This window comes from Saccoglossus kowalevskii, chromosome 19 (genome assembly GCF_978046115.1).
Source record: "Saccoglossus kowalevskii chromosome 19, keSacKowa6.1, whole genome shotgun sequence".
NCBI classification, from domain to species: Eukaryota; Metazoa; Hemichordata; class Enteropneusta; family Harrimaniidae; genus Saccoglossus; species Saccoglossus kowalevskii.
Window position 1 is genome coordinate 10424923 of NC_140659.1, and position 19502 is coordinate 10444424.

General features: G+C 34.3%; 1 protein-coding gene across 1 annotated transcript; it reads right to left on the reverse strand.

Annotated features, from left to right (window-relative positions):
- Positions 1–12112: 12112 nt before the first annotated feature.
- On the reverse strand, positions 12113–18173 carry LOC146730262 (uncharacterized). The gene is made up of 9 exons (XM_085494077.1): positions 17877–18173; positions 16236–17305; positions 15747–15849; positions 15377–15540; positions 14891–14970; positions 14500–14719; positions 13825–14034; positions 13470–13689; positions 12113–12558 (listed from the first exon to the last, which is right to left on the reverse strand). Exons 2-9 carry the CDS (start codon positions 17301–17303, stop codon positions 12113–12115), a joined length of 2511 nt encoding a protein of 836 aa, XP_085350203.1. The 5' UTR covers positions 17304–17305; positions 17877–18173.
- Positions 18174–19502: the final 1329 nt, after the last annotated feature.

Sequence of the window (19502 nt, forward strand, 5' to 3'; positions counted from 1 at the left end):
TTCACAATTGATTATACAAAAGTTGTACATCTTAAAAAAAAAAATTCCATGCTCTTTCAGGAACATTTATTATTGACTTCCTAAATAGCAATGAGTGTGCGATATACCTCAGGGAGATGTAACTTTTCTTTCCCAATATATATAACTTTTCTTTCCCAGGATGATATGGCTCATCGGATCCATGATCATCACCACTATATCAGTAATATAAATAATTTTTTTTCTTCAAGCCTTGGTAATTTTTTCTCGCTGTATTGTCACTGGTTTCAGTGTGTATAAATTACCTGACAACTTAATCCATAATGAATCTAACATTCACGTGTACAATGAGAACGGTAAGCAGTAAGCAGTAAGCGAATTGAAATGACCTCTGACACAAAAAACAACTATTACATACCGGAATTCTTTAAAAAGCAATTTTCGTTTATTTAATGAATTATCATGATTTATATTTCAGTCAGTTTGACAGTGGTTGTCATGACATATACTGATAAAGGTTAATGACAAGACCAGATGGCGAGCTGGTCGAAATCAACCAAAAACATCTTATGACTCTGCAGTTTTTAAGATACAAGACAGTAGCTGTAATTCTAAACCAATGTTGTTTGCGAGTTTAAAAAAGGTAGTATCTTGGTGGAATGTTAGTGCGAGATTATTACCCCATCAATATTAGTTAGTGTTGACAATGTATAGAAATGTTTTCTCTAGACAGCTTGACGAGTAATTAATTGATTATGATGTGTAAAACTTTCATGTGATTGGTTGTTTGTTGGAAGGAAAGGCCTTGGAGTCTCTTATACTGATTGTAATTGGTTAAGGGGTGACAAGAAATAAAGATGGATTTAATGCTGTCTCGGGTGAAAACCAGGGACTTGGCAGAGAATCGTTTTGGGAACATGAAAGAAGCTTGTGTGTGTCTTTTGTCAGCCTAGCGTGGAAACGACCGAATCCCGGTTACCTAAGTGAAAGGTTTTTAACCATCAAAAATACCTATCACAGAATACAGATTACATGCATTATTTCTGTGAGTATGTCTTATTGAATAATGGTTCACAACAAGAAAGTTATACCTCATTCCATTACCTCATTGCATATTTTGCAATGCGTTGCAATGCGTCCATCAATTTGACAGTTCATATGGCATCGTGCTACTACATCGTTTTAATTTGAGAGTAGAGAATAAATATCAACGATATGGTACGAGGAAAACCAATCCAATCAAAATTTCGTCGACAATTAAAATTACATTACAACTTTAAGTTAAATTGAGGTTCACTTAAACTTTTGAAAAGTAGCCATAGATTTATTATTACACTCTCTATTTTCAGTGAAACATACTCAAAGAAATTATTATTTTACTCAAAACGGTGCATTTTTTGATATCATAAGTAGAATAATGGAAATGAATATAAGTCTATTTTATGCTAAACATCAAAATATATAAAGTTTTTTTTGTTGAATCAAAACGAATGTCATTATTTACTACTCTCTGTCCATTTTTATCTTCGTGACAAGACGTTTGAAATTATGCCATGCCAATATCGGAAGTATCGTAATTTTTCTTTTTTTTAAATGCTGTTTCCCGGCACAAATCAAACCGTTTATAATTACCCGCTTTCTGTTAAGCTGCCCTGTCCAACTATTTGGATATATACGACCTGTTTGGAATGCCATCTCAGGCACAAATTAGCGTTTTAAGCAAACAAAACCTAACATTTAAAAAATACTTTCTTATAGGTTGTATCATTCTCATTGTTGTCACGTGGTCCCAGTAATGAACTTGGACAAATAAGACGGATGGTCTTAGCGGTTAAACCAATGGTACCTACGAGTAGCGACACAGTTATTAATCTAGATATAGTTTAATAAAGTAGACACGTCAGTGTAATGCAGATTTCATCGATGACAGTTAGTTACGAATATATGCACTAGAAATATTTCATCAACAGTTTGTTATTTTACTTTACATTATTTCACTTATTTAATTATATTTCATTATATTTCTTAGTCATGCAGACACTTTATGTGTATAACGCTAGGCGTGGACATGGACTAGACTAGTTCAATACCGAACTATTTCCGTGTCCATCACCAGTTGCATTCCGACAAAGCAATATTTTATTTATATATGCATTTCTGTACATTAGTATTTATTTAATTTCCTATGTAACTGGTGAAATAAATAAATAATAAATGGTGCAGTTAATGTCACGTGAAGTCACGGGTCGTGCATCTACGTATATCTACTCAACTTATATTTACAAAATGTTTTTATTACATGCCAGACGACATTTTTTGTGTTAAATGACTCCGCAAGAAACAAAAAAAAACCTGTGTACGCACCATATGGGCATTCGTACACCTAGTGATGTATTTACATCTTGATAGCGCTGTGATGTACCAGTGGATTCGAGAAAATTGGAATTATTATATCATTACAATGAAATACCTTAACACATTGTCCTTGGTTTATCAAATTCGTACATATGTTGAAAATTAACAATCTTTGCACAAGCACTTTGTTAACAATCAGTGTCTCGTTAATTTATAAATAGAAAATAATCGTAACTTCTTGTTAGTGAAAGATGTCAGCATATTCATATGTACTTTTGTGCATTCGCAAGTTACATTGCATCAATCCATAGTCGCGATCTCACGTTTGAGAATGCACAATCCTCTTAAGGCTTGATAATAACAGATTATTGCTAGGTTTCTTAGACGAATCCTCGATTTATATTGATTCTGGCTTAAACGAAAATATCTTTTTGTAGAAATTGAACATTTATAATACGATTTCTCTTCTGTATGTGCTTCAATATTAATAGGTATGGGATAATGACGTTCTTGACAACGTACAGATGAAGACAAATAATGTTGTCATCACCATATGGCGATGTGTATGCGGAATGCATGGACATTCCCAACCAATTTACCGTTCACAACATGGCTTATAACATGTTTTATTATTTTAAGATATGTTTTTTCTGCCCGCTATTTGACGTCATCGATTGTTATTGTATCTGCAAATTGCAAGTGAAATACGGACGGTACATATAGTGTATATAGTGACATTATGGCGATGTAATGCTGCATTTCGGTATCAACCACGCCCAGTCGAATACACGCATATGGAGATTGTAACACTTGTTTCTAAATGTTTGAATGAATTTCGGCCAGTGACATGTGATCTACATGATTTCGCGTAGCCACTAAACACATAATTAGTGTATAATGAGAGGAATAGTTTACAATCGATATAGCATTTCCGTGGAGATACACATTCCCGTGTAGATATAACTATGTATATTTTACCGTATAATATCAGTTATGATCATATCTGAGTGATGCTTCGTTACGAACCCTTTCTAAGTATTGTATTAAAGTGAAATACATCAAAGTTTACAAGTAATGGGTATTGTTTGGCAACATAACAGAAGCTATGTAATCTAAACAGTAGTAGCAATTATTATTATGACAAGGCATTTCCCGTGTGGAATATATTGTTATGTTCAACAGCACCCCTAGTTCATGATGTAAAGCAAAATATTTACTTTTTTACTACTTAATTACAGTTTGGTTTGCGCTGACTATTGAAACTATATTAAGCATTAATTGTTCAGAAGTATATATTTTCTTCATTATAAAAAAATGCAAGACCTTGTAACAGTTGACAAGGCCTTTGATGTCGAAAACAACTTAATGCATGTACAACGATCAGTCCCATAGAAGCATGCGAAAGACAATGTGGCGAAAAAATGCAAGCAACGCCTTGAACGTACAGAATATTACGTCTACGTATTTTTCTAGTACGATCAACTAGGATTCAGATGTGAGTAGATTGAGATGGTCTGGTTTATTCAATTTATGTGCGAAATATCTTGAAATTATATAAATGCCGTGAGGCTTTCGATTGTGTGATAGCGTAGTGCGTGAGACAAATTAATTTCGGTGTAGTGTTTCAAGCGCAAAAACAATCAGCCTGGGTAATGCTTTTGAAATGAACATCATTCATTCCTTACATAATGTATTTTGATTGTGTTAACACATATGTGGTACACGTTCCATATTTGTGCAATAAAAGATACATTCTTTTTCGTATTAAAAAATGTCTCGAGTTTTGTATTAGACTACCACAATTCACAATAAACTACTAGTATGATAGATATTATATTGCAGATAACATTCCAAAGTGTTGCAAACGCAATATAGATAGGTGACGATAGGCAGACTGTGGCCTTCCCCAAATTAAACACCCGACTATGCTAAATCAGGTTAGATGGGTTTATTTCAACGAACGAACAGCTCCCAATTCGTAAACTCCTCAATCACTCGTATAAATTTAAGTTGAACTGTTCAAACCAATTCGTCTAATTACATGGCTATTTCACGTGTCCATTGCCAACAATGTATTACAAACGGTCGTGACGGATGGGAAATGTGGCTAATTTAAAATGCTCCTTCCATTCAACATGTTGAATCGGAATTATTAGATAATGAGATTTGGCTGATAAATTGACTTTCCTAATTGTGTATTGACAAGGCTCATCTATACCATCAGAGTTGTTTTATGAGGACTGATTAGATTATCAATTGCCTTGTTTAAATAAATCATGAAAATCTAATTATTTAACAAAACTCGATCTGCTCTTTGTTCTTGACATTTGCCGAATCATAGATTTCATAGTGAAGCCCAAACGTTCTAATTTAAAGAAACTTCGCTCACATTTCGGGTTAGATCCCTGACATATTACACGTGTTGGTGAATCAGTGGTCAATTTGACAACAAGATTGTCAAAAGTCACAGAATTCAGCAGTAGCGTACAGTGGTAGTACAAATAGACATACTGTTCATATGCTATTCGTTTCATGGAAGTACTTTAACTTATTATGCATGTGTTTTAATTGATGTCAAAACAAAATTCGTTTAACTCTAAAATATTGTCTGAAAACATCTCAATTTATTGTGTTCAGAGGCAGACACAAAAACCATTACTTAAAGTAGCGACATCGTGATTTTTTTTGTTTTCATTGCTCTATTTTGCGAGTTCATCTAGAATTTATTTAACAAAAAAGTGCCTGCCGAAACACAAGGAAACATTATCTTCATATATAATACAGCGAACGACGGACTTGAGGATAGGCTTGAGTATATTTTATCTAGTCATTGTAATTCGGGGGTCCATAGCACGTTATTTGAAGAGGTGACTGTGGTGTTTTGAAATACGCGTCTGCTGACAGTGACAGAGTTTGGAACCTGTGTGGCGTGATGTTTTGCAAGTTCACTTAGTACTTGTAGTTTAATTTCATGAATGGCCTTGATATAAAAATAGCACATCTAATATAACGAAAAAACGAGCGTGTCGAGTGTGTAAATACCGTTGTTTTTGCTTCTGAATGTAATAGGCTACCACTGAAACAGATCGCCAGATTTCCTCTATTTTATAATATCGTAAAAATGGTATTTTAAGACACAAATGTACGGTCACTGCGCTTAGTGATCCACTTTTCACACAGAACATTTGTCAAACATCCATGAAATCGTAGAATACTTCACTATCGTGACAATGTCATTGTATTTAGCAACATATGGTGGAAACAACATGTTTATCATAAAATCATATGATGAGTACAAGTGATTGTCATGAACTATTAGAAAAAGCTGGTGATTCATATTTAAAAGAAACAGAATAATAGTGTGACATTTTCTCCTCAAATGTGAGCGCAGGCTCATTCGATCCCATGTGTGCACAATGGCATTCATATCCCATAGAGCTACAAACTGTATACGTGACACATACTTATCTGTGGTAAGTAGATACACTTAAAAAACGTACGCACATATTCGACCGAATTGTTTATAAACTATTGAAGATAAGTATATAACATATATATTATTTGAAACGCCGTGATTTGAACTATCGTGAAATAGTATCAAATAGATAATGATAAATAACTGGGACTTGCATTTTAAATTTAGATTTGACTTTTTTTCACATCACTCATAATATTGTTTTCTCTATTACATGCTACAACTGGTTTGTGCAAACTGGTTAATAACAAATAGATTTTGTTTATTATGTGACAAGTTTGAAAATCATGAAGAAATCTACTCTAAGTACTATTATTTATGTATGCCCATTTAGCAGTGCCAGTACTTATCAAAGTAATGTGTCAATATTGAAAAACTAAAATCTTTATTGAAAGTGTTTTCGACTGTACATGTAGAACGATGATTCATGGGCAGAATGTTACTGAAAGTAAAACGATAATGAAGGCGCGCCATGTTAGTGTATTATTTCTAACTAATGATCTTACAGAGAATAAGGTATAGCCCACGGACATGATTGCTCTAATGAAGTTACAGGAACCACAGTGTAAGTAGTGAAGATACACGCATCTAATGCAAATTGTAATACAAGTAAATCGCCGCAGTGTTGAAATTCACAAAGATCGTTGTCACCATTAATTCCACTAATGTGCTTTTGACTGTTTTTTATGGAAATCATATATTTATCCACCTGCACTGAGCGTGTTACAGCAATCACGATCACGTTAGTTTTAATTACCTTCATTTGATACTAAGATAACCAATGACATGACGTCTTGGCATCGGAGTAGAAGTAAATAACATTCAGTAACATATGAGATGTATGAAGTCTATATAAAAGGTTTCCGGGTATCCAAACCCGTCAAATAAAATAATGACAGCAGTAACAATCAAACATTATTTGACTTGAAGTCTCTGAAATAACTACAAATCAACGTGTGTGATTCAGGTGAATTTCTCGCGCGAACTATGGTGGATTCACATATCTAAAACCTTCGTCTTTTGTACAATGTAAGTGTTCACACCAACAAGACTTCAACAATATGCTGCGTTTCGTTTTAAATAAAGAAGTTAGACATGGTCACGCACCTGATTTTTTTTTCAAATGGTAGATTCCTTGCCACTCCATTGCTAACATAATGGGACAGCACGTATTCTTAATACAACAAGCTGTTACAATTTCCACTTCGGAATAGGAGTCAGCTCTATATGGTGGATTAAATGACGTTTCTAAATACGTACTTAGGATATCGCCTTCGCTCTGTTCAATTAACAAGCGGTTAGAGCCAATGCCACGCCCTCCCACACTATTAAATACTCTGTACTACATTGTGATTAAATTTGCCTTTTTAAGTAGAAACACAATGTGATATGAAAAATGGATCACATTGACATCAAAGTGAAGTAAAATATACATCAACAAAGTATTGTCTAGAATAGTTACGACGTTACCGCTCAGTGAATCATCTTCAATGCATAAAAGTTCGTGGCTACTTGAATTTTCCAAAAAAAGAGGGAATTGGTAATCATGGCACTTAACGCCTTAACATATAGTCCTTCAAAATGAAGTTTTTAATCCGCTCCTCGTTAAAACATATCACAGCGAATGATTATATGTTACTCAAGAAGTTTCCACTTGAAGCTTTTGATTCAGTCTTTTTGGGGTTGGAAAATAGGCAATACAATATAGTACTTCCGTTATTAGATTGCCACATACGTCATCAGAATGTGAATCCCGTATTATCATACGCCTGTAGGCACTGCAATACACACAACCTTAACAAATGAACTTACATAATCATTGTGCAGTTGATTCGACTGAGAAAATCAATCCGCTGTTTTACCGCGATTCGTTTAATGACTGTGTTCTTCAAGGTTGCAATTATGATATTGATAATTATTTGTTGATAGAAAAACGTAGATGAATGGTCAACCCAGTCGAAAACAACAGTGTTTTTCTATTAGGGAAATTAAAACACCATGCATAATCTTTGCTTTTTAATTTGCTTTGGTGCCAACAAATGCATTTTACATTACAGTATCCAAGGACACTTGGCTGCAATATCAGTATCACAATGTTCAAATAACAACGACGTCTGGATCATAGTGAAAGCGTTAACACAAATGAGTAGTTTCCAAGAGGACGGATTAGAATTTGATGTGTGCAGTAAATTAGTGTCCCGAGAATCGTTGTACAATTATACAAGCAATTAAAAGCATTTAACTGGGAAATTGACTTCACGCTTAATGCAGAACTTGTCCTAACGCAAGATGGCACTCGTTCTTTATTTTGGAATAAAATGAGAAGCAATATATAATAATACACACATATCACATTGTTTAGTAGCGAGGGAAGGGAATAAAGATACTATCGACGATGTTTGATACCGACAAATTATGTTGCCCGTTAGTTTTACTATGCATTGCGTTAACGAGAATATATGTGTATATGCGCTTGTACTACCGATTACCTCACTGTTTATGGAGATTGAGTTTGGCTAGGGAAGGAAACTTGTCCTCTCGTTTCATAACAGAGGGTGTAATCAATGTATGATTAGTTAGCTAATAATTCTACTTTGCAACGTCTTGTTGCAAATAAAGCTGTTGCTAATAGCAACAGTAAACGTGGAAGTTGTGTGACTGACTTATCTTGATTGAAACCATGAACATTAATGACAATATTGAACGTGTTACTATAGTAACCATCACAAGAATTAAACTACAGTAATATACGATAATATAACACTTGGCATCGCTTTGATTGAACGTGTTTTCAATATCTGTAAAATGTTCATGACATTAAATACTAAATTAATAATTTTAATATAAATTGGTCGTTTAATTTGACTGCGTAAGCAAACTCGGCACGCTATGTTTCTGTTGCATAATATGTAATTGTCGATATATACTGGCATACGACAAATAACTCATTGTCATTAATTTTTTGAAAACCCCAATAAATTTTTTTCAATTTACAAGATCATGACGCTTTTTGTGTGCAATGTAATAAAAGGAACTTTACTAACATATTAGTTTTCACATACAATGTCAAACAGGCGACTCCGTCATAACTGAATTTGCAATGTCCAAGTACTAGAATTGTTTCAGGGAAACTGCTATGATGAGACGGAGGAGCAAATAAAAAAAACTTATGTTTATGAGCACATTTTTTCAAGTGCCTTTCAAGTGTCAACATATGATATCTAAACAAGTGTTAAATAGTTTATCTATAGTTTGTTTAGAGTCAACATTACATAAGAAATGTCATTAAACTATCACATCTGCTTGGTTGAGTGGTTATCCGCTATTTATGATATCGCAACTGTTTAAAAAACAATATTTTTAATTGACGGATGATACATGTCGACGGTGTAAAATGAATTCCCGTGGCCCATATGCATCACAGAAACGCGTCATCGCTGGGGGGCGCTTTCTAATAAAATATTCACTTCTATGTATATTGGAGTAAATTATTTCCATATGAAACAGTTTTAAAGCATTATTTGGTAAATTAAGAATAAATAATAATTCAGAGAATTTCCTAATAATTCATGACTACTATAACGTTCACTGCGCACACTAACATAACGCATCACAATAGTTACAATAAGATATTTTAACCATAGCAACCAATGTTATATTCCCTAAATATCGCCATTTCTATGGGAGTTTTAGACATGTTTTGTGACCACAACTCTTTTTTCTGGGTGCTGTGCAGAATCGCATAAATAAAAAAAATAACAAGGAGCTCCAATGATTTTTTTTTAAATAACAGCCGACTACCTTCTCATAATTAATTTATTAAATTGTGAATTTGACACACATTAGGTGTCGGAATCCAAAAGTCTGAACAAAACGACTGGATGATTCAAGTATAATAGCTTGGTGAAGAGGAAAAATTGGCCCTGACAGATAAAGAGTACAGTTGTCTTACAGTACTTAAGTACCTAACAAGCATCGGAAAATGACGAACGGTGACAAGGTGTGCAAAATAACGCTAAGATAAAGTGGCATCGGTGACATCCTATCATACACTATCTATATAACTGGAGCCTGATTTGACAATCACAATATCATCCAACATCGGCAACGGAACACCAATATGACCATTCGGGGTCAATTTTGTGTGAACAGCAGTGTTTGTCTTTATATGTGAGATATGTGTGATCAGTTTTCGTTAAACCTTTGCACTGTGATGTGCAATACAGAAAAATACATGTTTATAGCATTTGCTTGCAACAGTTCATAAATCTAACGTAATATGACAGATCAATCCAACCCGATTTCGTAAAAGTTGCGAAAGAAGATACTATGCCGTCGATTGGCATAAAGCGGTAATTAGTAAAAGCCGCAGGTTGTGTTATCATATTCAGCATAACATGTTTTGAACGAATCGACAAAATTAAAAATCTTGGCAACAATGATGTAGTTCTGATGCTAGTTATAACATCTCGGAGATAATTACGACATTATAAGCAGTGATAGTACTCGATAATTGAATCATTAGGAATATCAAAAATATTGAAGTCTGGACAAAAATGACTTTGGCATTCACATAATGCTGAACAACTTTGATTTTTTATATTTTCCTACTCAGTTAAACAATACTCAGTGACGTCACGGCTGTTTAGACACATCACTGGCACGCAAAAACAATTTGATAAGACATTTGATAAGACATCCAGAGCTAGTTATAACGACTGTAAATGCTAGTTCAATTCATACTAACAGTAACTGTGATCCTTATTTGAAATCTCTAATTTTTAGTACATATTTTTACAAATAACGAGAAATGAGCCTTGTTACTGAATTGCATCACCAGAAATGCTCAATAGAATTTGGTCATATGGGCATTTCCTGTCTGACTCTAGTAATTACATGCTAATTTATTCAGGAATAGCTATGATGTCACAGGCCCTCATGGTCCATTGTTCAAACTCATGAGTGCCCTTTGTTATGTTAAGTAGTTCACAGCTTGAATTTGTGAACAATGGGTGAGGTAATCCTTTGTTCTGTGGCTGTATAATCTCTTAGAAGTGAGCAGTTATCTCCATTCTAGCAACATGTCTCAGACTGTTATGTCATACATTGCTGGTACCAGAATGCTAGGAAGAGTTACACTGTATCTGTTGGCAGACTATATGAAGCCTTCCAGTAAATGGTTGTGGTTGCCGGAGGATGATATACCCCTTGGTGCCCTATTAAGGTGGCAGTCAAGGCAGTCACCTGGTAGACATTGGGTACAAGAATCTGTAGACAGACTGATCTTTGTGGTGAGACAAGCACTTTGTGCGCCACTCAAGGTGGTATATTCTGAAACCATCCCAATGCGTCGTGATGTTTATGAATTTTTATTTGGTGGGGATACTGGCATTCAGCAGTATCGAAAACGTCTATGGCGTTTTGACCCCACAGATAAAAACATATTCATTTCAACATATTTTCCAGATGGATGGTTTGAATATACCACACCACTTGGCACTAAGTGTAAAGTGATCACCATGGAGATGAGAGCTGTTCTGAAGACTAGTAAGCCTCATATTTATGTGAGTGAAGAAGACGTCACCAAGGAAGTCTACAAAATGGAATGTGTTACTGTTAGAGTAACTAAGGAATGGTGCTAGTGATCTATTCACACAAACAAAACGGCCCTTTTCAGGGCCATCACATCCTCCCAAAAAAGACTACCGTGTGTGTATATATATATATACATATTACTTCAGTCTACACTTAGTATTAATTAAGACAGAATCATGAATTCAATACGCATATTTTGAGTAAATTTATTTATAGGACATATAGGTATCCAAACACATTTCCATTATATGATCTTATTTCATAAAGACACAAAACTGGCAACGTAAAATGAGTAGTGCAAAATGAACTATAAATGGAAATACATTTAAACAGAAAAATAAATACTTGCAGCTGTCACAATGAACAACTCATGAAAAATATTAAATTCAGACGAAAAAACTGAACCACCCCAGTAATAATAAATACATACTTGTATCTGCCATAATAAACTACAATGTACTGAGAAAAAACTATTATATTGACACAGACAATCTGAATAAAAAAAAAGAATAAATACTTGTAACTATCACAATGAACAGCTAATAAAAAAATATTATATTGAGACAGAACAGTAATATATAAATAATGAACAACTCATTGAAAACATTAGACAGAAAAACTAAAAATAAAAACTCCCAGTAATAAATAGATACTTGTATCTGCTACAAAAAATAAATTGATATAAACAAAATGGCAGCTTAATGGTAATTAAAGTTTCAAGGCCTTGATCAATCTCTCCTGCAGTTTTTTTTTGTTCCCATTGGTTGATAGAGAGTTTACGCGACAATGAGTCTTTAGACCAGGCACCTTCAACTTGAGGACAAACGCTTTATCTATTACATGTGGCTCAGATGTTGAGGCTATTTTTTCTTGTAGATTTGATGTCGGCAGTTCGGAGGTGTTGTTATTTTCTATGTAGTTACCATGATCAGTTACTGCATTTGTTTTACTTATACATGGTCTTGAATTTCTTTCACTATATATTCCCTCTTCCCAGTACTCTGCTTTTCGTTTGACATACCCTCTGCTCTTCCTGGAGAAGCCATCGAGTGCATCTTGCCTGTTTTCAGATCGTAGAATGTCTGTAGGTGCATCTGCCTTGTTGCTTCGTCTGAAATAAACTTTGCGCCCATCGTCATTTATTTTTTCCACTCCTAAATATAAATTGAAATTAATAAATTAACCTTGTAATTCCCACAACATGGTAATACAGTCATGTTTCTGGTTGCTATGCGAGTCAGTGAACACATTGTGTCTCAATTGTGTGTGTGTGTGTTTGTTTATCGTTGCGAAAAATGTCCAAGAATTCTTATAATATTAAAAAAAAAACATCATAATACAATATATAAACCGACATCACCCACAATTAAGTCAGTGGATTGATTAAATAATAAACTATTTACATATATGCAAGTTGTTCTAAATGTGTAACAGATTTTTCATCAGATTTAATACATGTACCACAAAACAAGATTTCTCATCACTGCCAATAAGCAAAATACACCAGTCACCAAATTGTTATTAATGGGGACAGTGGAGCAATTAAATAACAAACTTTCTTATAGACTGCATTGCTTTCCTCACATGCCAGTGAACATCCCCGAAACATAAAATCCGCTAAAATTAAACACTGTGAATATTTCCCCTTCTACAGCCCCCAGATGTGGAGGACGTGTTATCGCTCACACTCCACCCTAACCTCCTGGGACTACATTTAGTATTCAAAATTATTTCCACCCACAAACATTTAAATTTCATTGGACTTTTGCAATGGCCAATGAAAATCACTTCCTGTTAGTAAACCAAATTATATCAGCATAAATTACATGACCTAATTCGGCACCATTCCAATGTGAAAAGTGACATGAACTTTCTCATTGTCATTATTCAAAATAGAGGTCGAACATCTATTTATTTGACAAGCAAAGGTGGCTGGCCTCTTTTAAAATTCAACCAATCAAATGACTACGTTCAATTTTAGGACAAAGTGATTCCAAATAGCAGTGTCGCTGTAGGTTAGTGTGGAGAGTAGAGACACTACCGATTTACTAGCATATTTACTAACCTTGACCAGTAAATAGGGTAATATCACCATGCATCTTTATCATCTGAGGAACATGGTAGGCAAGAATGTGCATGTACGGTGTAATCCTTTCTTTTTGATATCCAGTGCGCTGATTAGACAGAGTCAGGAATAGCCGTATCCAATCTTTGGCACTCTCTTGAAAGATTAAATATTCAGACCCAGTACAGGATTTCATCAAATCATAAAGCTTACTAAAATTCTGAAATCAAAATAAGAATGTAGAGATTGAAGGGCAAAAAACAATATATCATATGAATTTATTTCTCATTCTGTTTACTCAAAATCATTTGTATTGATTTTTGAATACACGTAAGAATGAAAACAACATACTTACTTGCCATACTGCCTTTACTTTTTCCGAAGTATTAGGAGATAACAAATCTTCAAAATAATCAGGCAATTTCTGCAGTACTTTTTTTTTGTTATTTCCAGTCAAACTCGTCCAGTCTAAATCTCCAGATCCTTTTTTCACCCATACATTAAATGTCACATGTATTTTATTGTTGATGCACTTGACCAAAGATGTTAGTGCATTGTTCTTTTCCTGCAAAACAATTACAAATACATATTATAAACATTTGTAGTAAATTTCTAATTCACACACACACAATTGCAATTTTTTTTTTTTGTATATCATTTGAGGATTGTCAGGTCAGGTCAGGTTATTACCTGCTACCTGCTACTGATAACCATGTAGAACCAGTACTACATGTAGAAAAGGGACTAAAGGAGGTGACGTCAGGAAGGGCATCCGGTCAGTAAAATTTGCCTCACTATAGCAATCATGGTAGCACAAAATAGGCACGGGCGATGGAACTTTGGTTGATATTTGCATGTTTGTATTGTGCTACATGAATGTGACCCGGCTAACCTAAGCTTGCTGGGAAAAAGCCTGTTATATTGGTTTGTGTGTGTGTGTGTATAACATTTGAGGAAGAAGACAAATAAAAAGTATAAAGAAAGGTATACCAGTTATACCAATACTAATTTAAATAGTAAGAAAGCATACCTTTAATTCTAATTCATGGCATTCCAGAACAACTGCTCTCAATAACACATCTGTGATTCGTAGTAATAGGTGCAACTCATCCACGACAACATTTTCCAGTGGAATTGCAAATAGTGGACCTCTATGAATAGAGTATTGTCCCTTCAAACTGTGAAGAGTTTCCAAACTTCTGCAGTGAGGTAGATTACTCCAGTATTCATCTGGTTTATCCATGTCATGTCTGCGAACAAAAAAAATACTCAATCAATAAGTAAATGATCTCACCAGCCCAAATTCATGAGAGAAAATGTTTTGTAAATAATAATAAATTACTTCTCTGAAAAGAGTCGAATAAATGTGGAAATTTTGAGATATTGCAATCATATAATTTACAATGTAGGTGCATCATTACCTTTCTTGCTTTGGACAATGGCACCAAGCACAGGCAAATTCACTTGTTGCTCCTTTAAGGCCAAGAACCATTAATATAAACTGAAAAAAAAATTATTAAGAGAAGAAACTGATTCACTAAAATTATTCACATTAAAATCACATTATATTTACATTTTAAACAACCAAAATATTGATTTATTTTTGGTGTTATTGAAGTAAATAGACATACAACATTATTTACAAAATTAAAATTTGTTGATCACCCATCATTCACACAAAGCAAGGCAAGAGCTAAGTATCACTCGCACAATTTGTATCACTTTACGTGAATGGAATCTCTCTACTAATCACTTCTATGCTGTGTTCAGGAGATTCACTTTTAGCTCACCAGCCATTTTTGAATGACATGAGATGGGGACATTAAATTTTGCATAGAATCTGCCAACCTTTTGATACACACTATGACATGCAACAACAATAAAAATGAAACAATTTCAATACATACCTTGTAATCTCCTCCAAGGTAAAAGATTAATTTGACATTCTTTCCATGCACTTCTATATACGGATCAGAAACCATGTCATTGATTTCAGATATTACATCTTTAAATGATGTCTTTATTGTTTCATAACACTCTTGGCCCTTCACACATGCTATAGTATGATTTCCTAAAACAAAAATAATTAAAATCATTTTAGCCCTAGTAATGTAATTTTAAACACAATATCTTGCCAATTTCATTAATTGGAGTCACAGTGACATTCATGAATCTTGTACTAAATGCATTTTAATTATAAAACAATGAAAATGCAAGGACTTGTGAAAAGTACAGTACTGTGCAGGTGTATCAAATAAATACAGGCATGTCAGTTACCTTTTGCACTCTTGACTATATTCCCTCTATTCAGTAAAGAAAATGAGAGAAAATTGTAGTTTGCACTTCTTGACATTTGTGCTCCATCACCACTTATTTTCACCTATACAATTTAAATAAAAATTAATTCAAGTTGTATACCATACATGAATGTGCCAATAATAATGCCTAAGCAATTAAATATAAATTTCTCCAAACAAAAGCCTGCTCTTTTAGTAGCACTCTTTATTATAACATGTATTAATTTATTTATTAATTTATTTATTTATTTATTTATTTATTTATTTATTTATTGCAACTCTTTTGAATCAGGGGCTCACTATATACACAGAAGCTGCATACATAAAAATCAATAAAACGTTGGCACTACATAGCATTAACAGATACAGACTTGTTGTTGTAAGCAATGAAAGAACAGCTAGTATATTTTGGTTATTCAGAAATGTGCTATCATTGTGACATTTAAATTAAAAAGAAAAAAAACATTACCTTGACTTCTTCCACATTGTTGTTTTCTTCCTTCATAAGATGATCAATTTCCCTCCTTAGCAATTCTTTAAATGATTTCTGGGCACCATATCCTTCAGGCACAGGTTGAATGTGGGTAATATCGTTTAGCTGTTTTCTACACTGCTTCACCAAATAACTTCTAGGCAGCTCTTTTCCACTTTCAGTCATAGTAATTTCATGGTATGCCTCATTTGATATGGAAAATCTGTCTAGTAAGTGTTGCAGCTCAAATATTTTTAACTGTTCATCTTCTGTCTGTGAACACAAGGTTACAGGCACATCTGTCAAATTCTGATTATGCATTGTTGTTTCTTTTAACTTTGTATCAGTTATGGTGTCATTAGCGAAGTCGAATATAATATCACTGTCACCATCACTTGTTGTTAAGGATTTTACAGATATACCAAAGCTTTTCATAAACCACAGTGCTACTCCTGCTTTTCCTTGAAGCTCTTTCAATTTCCGCTTTCTTTGTTTCACCTTTACATCAGTTATTTTCTTCCCTTTACACATTGTCTGTCCCTCTAATATTTCAATGTAGTTTTTAAGGTGTTTGTTATGCAGTCTCTGATCAGATAGCTGTGTAAAAGCATCTTTAAGTGTGGCATTTTGTTCTTGGCACATTTTCAGCTCACTGATGACAGTTGTAAAATTAAGCAAGTCATTTTTGAAAATGTGGCATTTCCACACCTTTTCTCTTGTTTCTTTTTTCTTTTTAGTAGTTTTGATTAAAGACAGAGTCTTCTTCACTGCCTGGCTCTTGCTTCTGAACACTGGTCCAAGGCGATTGGACTGCTCGTTTAGTTTGAACATTCCATCAGGAATTGAACAGTTAACTAGTTTGATATAGTTTCTTTCAATCTCCTTTGTGCTACCCACAGTCAACTCCCTTGCCCACTCTTCTAAGGTCTTCCACTTAACATGTAATGCGAACACGACTTCGCAAACGTCTTGGAGAGTACATGTCAACTGACTGATTTCAGTATTACCAATAAATACTTCTGAAAACTTCAGCCTGTTATATAATGAATGGATATTATCTGACATTTCTGAAAAAAAAATGTTTCATAAATTAATACAGGGTTTATTTCAAAATATTTACTTGAAAAGTCTTTTTTTAAATAATGTGGTCACTATGCATGCAATTTTTAGAATGATTATGGAAAAAAATGAAATAAAACAATTATTTTAATGTAAATTTAAAAGTTAAACAAACTTCTGAACATTCTATTAAAAATACATTAAATACACCAGATCAGTAGCTTTTTTTTTCTGAACATTCCATTAAAAATACATTCAATTATTAAACACATGTACTATGAAGATTAGAGAGCATGTTTATCCATGCTCCTATTCAGAATACGGACATACCTGTATTAAGATTATAATATTACTCCAATAATAATAATTCCATCATGCTATTAATAATTGCGAATTGCCGTAAATAAACAGAAAATACAGGCTATCATTTAGAGGGTACACGTCAAACATCACTCGTTAGTTCACCCGCATTGAAGGGTCATGTGAAAAAACTTCTAAACAGAAAGGTGTGGAAGGCATTGTAACAGGCCCATCCGTAACAAACAATTACTAATTCGTGTTACATAATGTATTACGTACCTTGGCAGATAACGGCGATGAATCGGAGATGTAGGAATCCGGGTATAAATATCGAAATAAGGTTCGGGAAATAGAGCTCAAGTCTGTGCGATGCGATGTGTTCAAAACACGAAGCGAATATGACGATCGTTTCACACGTACATTAGTTTCAGTCATAATGAAACAAAAGACACTGTGTTTAATACTCGTGTTGGCTGATCGACCGTTTGTCGACCACGATGGTTTCATTGTTTTGATGAGACGAATACAGTTCCAGACGACTAGTACATCGTACGACTAGACCACTTCCGAGGTTGCAGCGACAGACAAGTTAAACTTTGACACAGGTCAAACCAGAAACAAAATGGCGATAGCAGTACAGAATTCGAAATTAGTCAGCGAACACTGGTTCAAGATAGCGGTATTTTAAACAAATAAATCTTACTTCCTGTTACTAATCCAATTATTCCTAGAATATCTGGCTACCCAGCGGCGGGGAAACAAGTCGAAAATCGACCGCACGGAAAACTAAATGAGGCTACGAATTACGCCGCATTTTATTTGTGCTACCTTGCTGTGTCTAGGATTCACGCGGATGTAAAACATACAAGCCCGACAAAAGTTGTTTCGCAACTCCAAAGGTCGTTTTTTTAGTTTTAAAAAGCCGTATTTTCAGTAAGTAAGCGTGGGAATTGACATTCATTAGGCAAAAAAACGCACAAAGTTACGGCAATTTCAGCATGAGAGACTTGTTAGATTTTAGTTTATCTGACTGTTAATGGATATGTATGTTCTATAACTATCGATTTCAAGCCCAACAAAATTGATTCACGCATCAATAAAGGTAGATATGTGTGTTTTCTTTATAGACATTGTCAAACTCTGTGTTACTTCAATTACGTGTATGTTGCGTTAGAGTGGAACAATGGATATGCAAATTTGACAAGTGCCGGCCATATTGTCCCATTATTTCTGACGATGGGAGAATATTTGTTGGTGGTTGACCATAAAGTGAGAACACTGAATATATAGTATAGCTCTGTGGCAGGCAGGCGACATGAGACAGAAGACAAGTAACGATTGATGGATCTAAACCCGAACCGCACTAAAACTAATCAAAATCAAATGTCATTACTAATTACCAATAATGGGTATCAAGTAAAATAACCCGGCCATGTATTCAAATCTTAAATTGTTGATTCAGTGTTCCTCGAAAGCTTAAAGATTGAACTGTTTGATAATCAAGGCAGAGTTGGGGTTTCTGTATGAAATTGAATTATATATTGAATGACCTTCGATGCACTCATAATTTGCGGGTCGATGATTGTTAAGTGCCCAATGACTCCAGTAGTAGTATCGCTCACAGCGGCGATGTTCATTGAGTCGAATCAAACAAAAGTTGGAACTCGAATCGCCAAATCAGCCGCGCGTCTAACAAAGAGTAACTTCGCATATGCTACAAAACAGTGCCGCCACATTGATCTCACTTCCACGTGGCTTTCCATTGTTAACAGTTATTGATATTAATCGCGTTACCAGAACATGATACACTCATCAACGACTTGTTTGATATGCTTTTCCAAAGAAACGATTTTGGGAAAATGTTATTTTCCATACGTAACGCACATTTAACTCAATCTCTGACTA